At 35.3% G+C, this 12,200-nt stretch overlaps 1 protein-coding gene across 1 annotated transcript in view; it reads right to left on the bottom strand.

The window, feature by feature from the left end:
* Np (Notopleural) overlaps positions 1 to 12,200 on the bottom strand; it is a 45,761-nt gene that overhangs the window by 1,868 nt on the left and 31,693 nt on the right. The window contains exons 6-8 of the mRNA XM_064042095.1: positions 7,390 to 7,573; positions 2,500 to 2,652; positions 241 to 356 (exon numbers count right to left, since the gene is read on the bottom strand). Coding sequence (XP_063898165.1) covers positions 241 to 356; positions 2,500 to 2,652; positions 7,390 to 7,573 — 453 coding nt within the window. The remainder of the gene's footprint in view (positions 1 to 240; positions 357 to 2,499; positions 2,653 to 7,389; positions 7,574 to 12,200) is intronic.

Below are 12,200 nucleotides of genomic sequence, written 5' to 3'. Positions count from 1 at the left end.
TTATATACATATATTAGATATACAAAGGAATACCCCGACAAAATCCATATAGACTCACAATAATGTTAGCATTATGCGGGAATCGAACCCGCGACGGGTACCTGTTTACCAAATTCAATTTATTTCGATTCTGATTACATACATTACTCTTACTCCACATTCATAAAAGTGAGGATTATAGATTCGTATACGACTATTCGTATAAAAATAAGGATTACTTATACAATTCATTTAGCTTACCATCAAACAGTCTCCCCCAGCCGGTAACATACGCCGTCTTGCCGACGAAGTCCTCGTCATCATCAGGCACGCACACCGGCAGGATGTTCGGCTGGAACGTTACCGGCTCATAGAACCTGAGGATAGGAGAAGGTGGGTCTTAACATTTATTTATAGCAGGATTTCTTTTACTTTTTGCAGTCACGGACCTCGTTCACAGTTTAAACAAATCTACGGACCCCAGTTAAAAAATATTATTGGAAATAGCTTCGCCATTCAACAACTACAATGCGTCTCGTTGAGTTTATTACACAATCTATGTTTACGTACACTCTACAAACTGGCGTTACGGACCTCTAAGACGACTTTGAGAAACCCTGATTTATAGTCTGAAAATCGTGAACGACTCATGGTAGACTCATGGAGAACAAAATGACGCAAACTCTCCTAAGAAAGTAACGCGCTAAAATGCGGGTCTTCGAGGGACGAGGAACGAGCCCTTACATGCCTTTAGAAACCAGCCAGCTGCGCAGGACATATTATAGTGCACAAGCATTTGCGCAGACACAGGTGCACTCACTATTCCTTCACTTTCATAGCCTGATGGGACGGAAAATCCGACACCACACCCCTAGACCAACGAGATAGCTTAAAAATAGGGAAAAAACAGGTAAAGACAAGGATAAAAAGGTTATACCTCATTTAATTATAAAATCCATAGAGCTCCAGTCCTTTTTTTGCTCTTAACCGAAACTATTATAATGAATAGACGTTATAAACTGCACAAACCAACGGATATAGTTTAGAATAACACGGTATAATGAACTTTGTAAGGTCAAGTGCATTCGCGAGTGACCAACGAATTGTGGCAAATAAATACATAGTTAAAATAAATGGGTTCTGTACTATGAATTTTGCACACAAAATAGCTACTGTTCGAATATAAAATAGAAGCAAATAAAGATATTATTAAATGAGTAAATGCGGGTTTCCATAACAGATTTCCTAAGTGTTTATAGAAATAATAATTTGTTTGTCTGTGTATCAAAATAAGCAGTACTCAATTGTTTTGAGATAAAACTTGGCACTAATCAGTCTGTACCAATACTTTTTTCTAAAGTTGTTTTGACTGGATAACATAGTATACTTAAGACTCATGTCGGATTGCCGCCATCCCATCGCGCTATGAGAGTGACGGAATAGTGAGTGCGCAAATGCTCGTGCACTATAATATGTCCTGCGCAGCTGGCTGATCTCCTTATAAAAGAACAGCCGCCGTGGCCAATAATCGGCTAGTAGACCTTTATCTATTGGCAGTTTGTTATAGCTTTTTATACAATTATGTATGATTGTTTTTCTAACCAGCGGAACCCTAATTTATCTGGCACCGCGTTCACCGGCGCGCTAACTGTTTTTATAACGACGCCCATCAGTTTTGAGATCAGTAGATTAGCACACATTAATAATAACTTTATTTTGTATTCGACTGCTAATTAATATTGCTAATTAATTAATTCGTAGGCAGCGATGTTTGGCACGCGGCTGTTTCTAGTAAATATTTTGATGATGATGTTTTTGTAATTTTATTGCATTTTTAATGTTTCTATATTTTTTTTATTTCGCAACGATTTTTAGATGTTTAAATTAGGGGTTTCCTAAAAAAGTCGTAGTAAGTGTACGTACATAAGTCGTAGGGATCTTGTTAAAACTGAACAACTTCTTATTTTTACAGTATGAGTATTTTCGTCAATTTTATAATGAGCACATAGCTGTATGTTGCTGTTTTGTATGAGCTATATTTTTCACAACATATTGAAGTTTTTCATTGTGCAGGATTTTTTGTATTTTTTGTTCTAGTGGCCCATTCCAGTACCCATTTTGTTTGCAAACAAAAAAAAGTGTAAGTATCTAAGTATCTACTTATGCGGCGGTCTGTCCCCTGTGTTCACAAGGACAATTTGCACAAAGGTTGCAATTTATTTCATGGACATTTAAGAAATATTCGCACGCTCTTTGTTACTATTCCTTTGCTACAGCGAGTAACTGATACTGGTACCCAAGTTACTGGCATGAGGAGGTCAGATAGGCAGTCGCCTTCATGTGACACACTGGAACTCAGCTGCATCCAGTTAGAATGGAAGCCGACCCCAACATTGTAGACGGGATAAGGCAATATAGGCAGGTAGTAGACCAGAGGAAACATTTATTTTCGTCACAATGACTGCTAGATCTCCCCTTTTATTTACTAGATTAAACTTACTACCACTAAATATAACTTACCTAAGCAAAGCCAGGTCATATTCGAACGTAGCAGGATCGAAGTGTGGATGGCTGGCCACGATCTGAACTCTTCGCTCCACGAAGCCGTATGGTTCGTCGCTCTGCGCTAGGTCATGCTCTCCTAGTCGTACTAGCAGCTCTGATGGTGGAACGCTGAGGAGTTGGGAGAAAAACGTGATTTTTAAGAGGTTTGATGGTATGATGGTACAAGTGGTTGTGGTCTCGTAAAGATTAGGTTTTTTTATTAAAAGTGTAAATGTTAAAGTATATACATAGTATGTAACATGGTCCATTACTAATATGTGTTATAAATGCGAAGGATATAGGTATGGCTTGTAGCGTTTTCATGACAAAACTTCTGAACCTAAAATCGGTATACTAGTGTGGCTCTATGGTATTGTTTAACATACACCAAGAACCAGTGTAAGACTTTTTTTATATTACTGATTCGATTTGCTAGATATATCATCAAAATGCAAGCCCAATCTCGCGGGATCTCGAACCATTTTCGAGATTAAACCCTAAGCATAAAATGATGTGACAAGGTCTCAAAGGATATTGACGAGATCAAGCGCCATGAATTAGGTAAATAAAGTCACTTAAGAGATGGTTTGATTTGTGGAGATAGCTTAAAACTTCCAAAATCATGACTTTCCTGTAATCTTTTAAGGAAACCCACAAAATACGTTACCTGCAACGACTTAGTATCCTACCAATATATCGAGTAGGTCATCATGAGGAAAAAGCCCACATATTACATTATACATACATACAGTCATGGACACATAATTAAAGACACCCGACTCGAAGTGAAATAAATAGTTATGGTACTGACATGAGCTTAAGCACGGTATAAACTGTAGTGTAATAATTATCCCATCAAAAACATTAAATGTAAAAAAAGCCAATCCTCTACGCAGTTCCTCCACCGTAAAAAGTTTTGAGATCGCATAGAAGCCAAGTCCTGTTCAACTTTAATTGTAATAATAAATCAACATTTTCTGACTATATCAATTAAATAGTTTTGTTCACATTACAATAATATTGACTTGGCCATGAGCACAATAAACTACAAATATAATACAGCATATCTTGGAGAGGTGAAAGTCAAACATGGAGTTTAATATCACAGAATTAAATACATTTAGTTTATTCAATCGTTACTAAATGACAGTCAGTATCATCCATCACTGAACTGCACATGTTCTATGGCGGATGTTTAGTCCATGGTGATCTCAAATTCTAAGTCTTTTAAGTCCTTGTCTAAGTTCTTCAGTGCATAATCAGTCCAATCGTAAAATCATGTCCATATAGAATTTATCAATTCAATGGTATTTACACATTATTACAAGGAGCGACTTTTAACTTGTGCTCATGGCCAAGACAATATTATTGTAATGTGAACAAAACTATTTAATTGATATAGTCAGAAAATGTTGATTTATTATTACAATTAAAGTTGAACAGGACTTGGCTTCTATGCGATCTCAAAACTTTTTACGGTGGAGGAACTGCGTAGAGGATTGGCTTTTTTTACATTTAATGTTTTTGATGGGATCTAATTTATTTTTTGTAGGTCTCTTTCTTCTCTAAGTATCTCTTTCTTCTGTAGTATATAACAAATTAAATTAACTTACATGCAACTAACTAACTATATAACAAACTAAATATTTACACCTAAAGTAGCACGTAAACAACATTTTTTTTAAATAAAATAATAATTTTCGAAATTGACGAATTTTTGAATCAAATATCTTTTAGAACAAAAGAGATTTATTTCAGAGGTAGATGGCGCTATCACATGTAATTATTTGTTTTTTTTTTTAAGTACTATACTTATACTAAGCTATGTAACGAAACCATAGCGCGATTTAGAACAGGACAACGCCATCTATCGAGCGAGCATGCAGTATGTATCGCACTGCATTAATATGAAAGATTTTATCATTGTTCATTTCATTTTAACCTAGCTTTTTTATTCATATGTATGTATATTTAATACATAATAACAATATACCACACTACGTAACAATAGAACAAATAGTAACATTTTGTACATAAATAAATAACAAAGTTATCAATGCAGTCAAAATTCATACACAATGTTCTTGAAAAACCGCAAATATAAATTTGTTTCCTATTTTTTTATTAAGTTTTAAGGTTTTTATAATTTTCCCTTTATATGTAGCTAGTAACCTATCTTGGTGCCAAATTTGAAGGTTCTAAGTTTGCTAGAAGTACCTTAGACTTTTGATGATCGGTCAGTGAGTGAGTCAGTGACAAAATGGTGTAACTTTGATCGCTCATAACTCGTAAACTATTTATTCAAAAGTCTTGTAATTTTGAGACTGAGCTTGTTCTAATACTTACTCTTGATCATCGAAAACCTAAACTCATAGCTTTGTTCACATGGAAGTTACAAGGGGCTGAAATAGCCGCGAAACGCTTCGAGAAAAGATAGTACGGCCGTGCCCGCTTTGCTCGAGTCTTGGCTGGGGCACTGCCGTGCCCTCAGATTAAAACAAACATTACATTGTGTTCTTTAAATTAAGGACAAAAAATATTTTCTTTCTTTAATACTTTAGATATAAAGCTCTATGGGAAATGAACACTAACTTTTGTAGCTGATACTTGGCTGGTCAGCTAATTAAAGACAGTTAAAGCCAAGTTAAGAAAAAAAAACGAAAGATACAAATAGTTGCCATACTTTTTTTTAGATGTGAGTAAAATACTTATGAAAACTCGAATTAGGTAATAATTTAGGTTTATTTCATTAAAATTTTCATTTTAGTCCTATCAATAAGACTAGAACAAAAATTCTGGTAAGTAAAATGTTTTAGGCTTTTTAATATTATATTTTGACATACGGATTTATTCATACTACTTGATCTATAGTAAGGACATGGACATAATAAATTTATTATTAAAGATTTCTTATCAATGGCACTAAAAAAGGCATAGTTTGAGAAAAAACTCAAAACCGACCCCAAGGAAAACTTGTCCGCAAACAGACTTTAAGGCGGTGCTATAGGCAAATAGTGAACCATTTACATGATTCGGTACTGGTTTTTTTGGGAGTCATCTGATGCTAAAAGGACGACAATTGTGTCTGCAGAACTTTTAGACTACAACCGGGTCGGGAAAAGCTGTAAGGCATGGGTAACGGAAGATGTTACTTTTGGAAAAGCACCGCGTGTCCATACTGTAGTTGGCTATTTCTATCAAATGTGAAAGGTGCAGTTAACAAGTGTTCAAAAATGTATTTTTTTCTCATTAAACAAAGGGATACGAATAATTCTAAAATAATGTATCGAAATTAGTCGCCTCCAAAACATGAGATGGAACCAAAATACACTAAGAAAGTTCTCAAACATAGGAGGCGAAAAAGTAATAGTGTGGGGCTTCTCTCCACTACTTGGTGTGGTGATCTTTTAGAAAGATATTATTAAAAATAGGCGAATTCAAGTACTATAATATTTTAGAAATAGCATTTTATTATATGCTAAGCATAATTTACCGGTCCTTAGCGGTTTCCAAATTAGAAAAGTTCTGAAAAACACTGTAAGAGTAGTAAAAAGGACTCTTTGATCGAGCAACTTATGACGGTTTTGGTTTGGCCCATCGCAAATTTAATAGAAAAAAAACCTGGTGATAGGCCAGAAAACACAATGGCGATAAGTCATACATGAAACATTGATCAATTTTACACAGATTTTTATGAAGCATGGAAGAAAATTCCCGTAGCGACTTAAAACTGACCGCTTGCACACTTAGGGATGTCGTGCTGTCATCAAGCACGTACCCAGAATTTTTTGTCGGGGGGGGTCCAGGTCCAGGCAAATGATTAAGGTATCGCGTAAATGGATAGGTACTTAAAATTAAAAGAAAATTGTTGCCCCGCAGACCAAAACTGAGAGTCATATTTGGCACTGTACATACTACTGAGGGATTTATTTTATGGGTTGCATCTATTTTCGGGAGGGGTCCGGACCCCTTGGACCCCCCCCCTGGGTACGTCCTTGGCTGTCATTGAGGTAAAAGGAAATAAACCAAATATTAGTACTCATTAGTATGCTTAGTTACAGTGTAGGGAATGTTGTTTTAGAAAAGTACCATCAATAATATTAATAATTTGCATTTCTTCCTCTGAGCAAATGGAGTGTCTTTAATTATACGGCCAGGCCACGTTATGGTTCATACCGCTCGAGATTCGGATAAAGCGAAAAAAAACTTGTCGCGAAGGATCACTGAAGATAGTCTTTAGTTTTAATATTTCACAATGCCCTCTTAAATATTTTAAAATAGAAAATAAAGTTCCAGTAGCAATCAGAAAAAAGAAATACAGATGAAATGCGGCAGCAATTTAAGATTCCAACAGTGTCTTTAATTATGTGTCCATGACTGTATGTTTTATATTTATTGTTATAATGTAAGTATGTAGTTGTAATGAAGAATTGCGTTTTTCTGAGAATGTGGTAGGCGAAGGAAATTAATGGTTTGACTATGTGTTGTGTTGTAATGGAGTTATTTCTTGATTATGTAATCTTTACTCATGGGATTGCTGTTAAGAAATAATTTGAAGTCCATATTACAATGAATACATATTTCTGATCACTTAGTTAGTTACTATGTGTAATCCTACTTATATTATAAATGCGAAATCGTTGTATGTATGTTTGTTGGTGTGTATGCTTATTACCATATCATGCAAAAACAACTGGATGGATTTTGATGAATCTTGGCAATAAATCTTCCTCAATAAATGTGTTATCTTACACTGAACGATTTTTTTAATATGGGCTCAGTTTTTTCTGGATACCGTTCAAACATAAAACAAACTTTTCAGCTTTATAATAGATCAGTTAAATAGTTAAAACAAAATATACTCACTGTTCAACACAATGAGCGGCCGTAATCGCCCAGTTTTCATTCAACAAGGCGGCACCACACTTATGAAGATACGTAGAAGTCCGGTACTGCCTCAAAGATATCTGCCAAGGCCACTGGCCGAACCCAGATTTGGTCCCGCCAACGATCCTGCCTTGAGGAGCCTGCCAGAGTCTACGTCCACAAACTGCGAGCACCAATAATGTTGAATTTAGAATCATTTTGGAATTGGGTGTGAATTTAGTGGGGTTTTAGTTTGTTTTAGTGGGATTTTAGTTTGTTTTAGTGGGTTTTTAGTTTGTTTTAGTGGTTTTTTAGTTTGTTTTAATGGGTTTTTAGTTTGTTTTAGTGGGGTTTTAGCTAGGGATGTTTCTTTTTATATCTTTATATGATTTAAATTATGGCCTGCTATGCAATTGATTTATGACATAAAAATTAACTTTTAAAATATATTTTATACATATACAAAAGAAACAAAGTTTTCCTCATTATTTAACACATCTTTGCTCAATCTTTGGTAAGTATCAACAAAAAGAGTTCGGTACACTTTTTTATTAAAACTGGATTGTATTGGTCTTGTTTTTGTACAATAAAACTTGGGAACTAGTAATTAAATTTTTTGCTCAATATTCTACCATTTAAACACTTATTATTTTGCTACTGTGAAATAATCTTAATTTTTAAAAGTTTGAATATTTTATTTTAGTTAAGTCTTTAATTTAAAAATGTCTTAAAGTCTTTAAATTAAAATGTCACTTCAAAAATCACATTCGATTGTTCTAGAAACACTTTTGAAAATCACAATTCAAATCACGAACTCTAAATCCAGTTCACGAATGCACTTGATCCTCGTACTCCCATGACATCTTTAATTTTACATTTTCACTATTTAAAGACCTCCTTGGCATTCTACAAGGCCCACTTTTTAACATAACTTTGAATAAAAAATAATGTTTATTTTCCGAATTTCATGTCACGAACGTCCCTTTATTTTTTTAAACACTAGAAAGTTTGGTATACTGCCAACAGTGTCATCAAAACTTGCACTTTTTTTATTTAAACTCATTTCGATTTTCAAATTCGAAATAAGTTTCTTTTTTAAACGTCAACGCAACCACATTGATATCAAAACTTGCACTTTTGATGCTTCGATTTTCAAATTGGAAAAATGTTCCTTATTTTAAATGTCAATAAAAATATGTTCTTATTTTAAACGTCAACGCAACCACATTTGATATCCAAACTTGCACTTTTGAAGCTTCGATTTTCAAATTCGAAAAATGTTCCTTATTTAAATGTCAATGCAACAACATTGATATCAAAACTGGCACTTTTTAAATGAAGCTTCGATTTTCAAATTGGAAAAATGTTCCTTATTTAAATGTCAATGCAACCACATTCGTCCTTGCGAACGCCTTGGCCGTGGCGTGCGGTCGCCTCGCGATCTCACTACTCTTTGTTTGAACATCGAACAGTTTTTTTATTTTTTTATTATTGTTTACACACGGGCACAGAACATTTTGTTGGGACTACAGAGGTCTTTAACCTGACTGTAGCTATTTTTAGTAGTTTTTTGTAAAATAAAAATGAAAAGAAAATTATTCGGTATCTACTGGGATTTTCGTGTCATTGGGTAAGAACGTAATTAATTGCATTTTAATTGGGAATTGAGGTGACCTTGTATAAAGTTCTAGAGCATAAAAATACTATGAGACTGTAAAAAACATGGATATACCTAATTGGGTTTATAAAAACGTTGCATGCATACGTCAATGCATGTATTAAGATATATGCAAAAAGAGATAAAGTTTAAAAGATTGTTAAATTAATATTCATATGTGTATATAGTGGCTACTGACATGTCATTGAATTTTAGGGACTGCTCAAACATCATTTTATCGCAAATATTTTTTAAATAGAACTTTAAGTTAAGTAGTACTTAAGCAGGCCCGCCGCTAGCTGTTTGTTCGCCCGCGTGCAAAACCGATTATGCCGCCCTACGACTACATATTATTGTCAAAAAATATATAAGGGGGTCCAGACCCACCCGCCCATTCATATCCATTTTACTTGTCCAACAGAAAAAAATATGTACATGCACCGCTCTGATTGCAGAAAACGCACTTCCTTCTGGATACATAAATATTGCAATAGGTACATAACATATATTACACATAACTTTTTATTTACTTGAAATGCTCAAGTCTTAGAGTAACCTAAGAAGTCCTGGGTTAGCCCATAAGTAGACTAAGCAATTGCTTAGGGCATGAATGCAGTGCAATCATTACCCAAGTGGCCCCTATGTATTGAAAGATTGTGATTAATGGGTAGGTACCAACATAATGTATATCAAAGTGCTTAGAACAGATTATGGGTAACTTAAACTAACGAACTTAAATATCTATAGCAATGTTTAATTTCAGTAAAATATGTTATTAATGGTTTTTGGTGGGTTTCCCGTTGAAAAAGTCAACGCATGAGATATATTTTATATGTAAGGAAGCGCGAGCGAAGCGAGCGCGAAATTTATTTAGTCATAGGACACAAAACAAATAAAAACCACTGTAAATTAACAAAGCAAAGTCAAAAAGTAAGATATACACAGAAATGAAGTACAAATGTACATGAAGCCGCGAGCGAAGCGAGCGCGATTTTTTCTTTAGAGTTTTCATGAAGTAAACATACCACAAAAAGCGAAAGTGAACAAAAAGCTATAACGAACGTGCGCGAAAAATGATTTTTCATTGAATACCAACAACAATTAAACAAAGATAAATTGCGATCAGTGCCGGTTTTAACTCAACCAGCTCCCTGGGCGAGATTTGTACGGCGCCCTTCAACTGCAATTCAAACCCATACGAAAAATAGAGACCTATGTAGATACCGATTGCGCGAGCGACGCGAGCGCGAATATTTTTTTTATAGTACACAAGTCGGAGCAAAAATTACGTAAAATGTAGCCCAATCGTACATAAGTTATTGCTGGTTGGTGAATGCAAAAAAACTATAATATGTCTTCTGATTGCGCGAGCGGAGCGAGCGCGAAATTTTTTGTAATATTTTAGAACTCAAAACAAAAATTACTTAAAATTTTGCCCGTACATCTCTTTGTTGATGATGGCGCCTATGTATTAAAATTTCGGGACTTAAAGTAGTACCGTAAATAAGAAAGTTCATATGGAAACTAGAAGTTCCTTTCTTATTAATTAAAGAACTTAAAAACGACGCTCCCTTTTTGCTAAGGTAGACTAAAAAAATCTTGAAAAATAAAAACAACTGTAAAGTGAAGCATGCCCGAAAATTTTTGAGTTTTGGATCACTAAAAGTCCTAAATATATATAATAAAAAGCGACTGTGAAGTGAAGAAGCCGCGAGCGAAGGGAGCGCGATTTTTTTTGAGTATTGGGACATTAAAAGTAGCTATATGTGATAAAAAATCGAAGCGTAAAGCAAGGAAACCGCGAGCGAAGCGAGCCCGAAAATTTTTGAGTTTTGGGACAGAAAAGTAGTGTTTCTTCGAGAATTTCTCAAATTTAACGCGGAATTAAACACAAATTCGCCTTGGGCACCCTTGAGCCTGCGGCGCCCGGGTTATTCACATACGCTGCACCATAGGTTAAGATGGCCCTGATGCTATCCATTCATTTGGATACAGTTCTTGTAAGTTGCAATCTTCGATGAAATTTAAAACAAAAATAGGAGTAACATTCTGATCAAGGATTGGTTGGGGGCACCTGCGGCGCCCCTTATATCCGGCGCCCTGGGCCGTCGCCCAACCGCGCCCTACCCTAAAACCGCTACTGACTGCGATATCCGACATGGAGGCGCGAGCGCAGCTAGCGCGAATTTTTTTGGGGATGCAAAGGATGAACCCGTCAAAATTGATAGGGGACGACCAAAGCGAGGGCGGTTTTTCTGAAATTGTATTGCTAATCTACTCATCTATTTTTAGTAAAAATATTTTGATTACGTAATTATGGTTTAATTTTGCCGTATGGGTTAATTTTGCCGTATAGGTTAATTTTGCCGCCCCCTAAATAATTATGGTTTAATTTTGCCGTATGGGTTAATTTTGCCGCCCCCTAAATAATTACGGTTCAATTTGCCGTATGGGTTAATTTTGCCGCCCCCTAAATAGTGCCGCCCAGGGCATTTGCCCCAATGCTCTCTCCCCCCACGCTACGCCAATTGTTGATCTTAAATCGTTTTTAATAATTTTTAATTTTGAAAATGATCAACAAATGTAACTGAAACCGGCAGTGTAAGTAATATTCTTAGCGCTATTGCTGTGTTCGGAAATATTGAAATCAAATAATTGGTAAAAAGATATTGTATTTTTTAATAGTACGTGATAGGTCGCTCGATTTGCCGCCCCCTAGGACGTGCCGCCCGCGTGCGGTGCACGCGCTGCACGCCCGCTTACGGCGGGCCTGTACTTAAGCATTTCGGGCTAAGCTGTGTATTAGCGAAAACAGAGTTAATTTAGTACCTTAGGTAATTATAATGAGATATAGTTTAGGTACTCCCAAAATAAGGCACAAATGGGCTCAAAAAATACATTGCATTGAAAAATGCATTTAGTCATAAACTTTGAGAAATACTTCATTATCATATCAAGCATAGTAAGATGATTGTCTAAAGTTACAAAGTTTCTTATCTTAGTGAAGAATTTTAAAGATATGAATGTGTTTTACGTACTTATTTGTTTTTGGGATGCCTTTTACCCGACTACGCCATGAAGAGAAATTATTTGATTTAAGATAATACCGTTTTTAACTATGATTCATTATTGTGGTGGAATTCGTTTCGTTAGA

Source organism: Helicoverpa armigera, chromosome 27 (genome assembly GCF_030705265.1).
Source record: "Helicoverpa armigera isolate CAAS_96S chromosome 27, ASM3070526v1, whole genome shotgun sequence".
NCBI classification, from domain to species: Eukaryota; Metazoa; Arthropoda; class Insecta; order Lepidoptera; family Noctuidae; genus Helicoverpa; species Helicoverpa armigera.
This window is presented reverse-complemented; position numbering and strand designations above follow the sequence as displayed.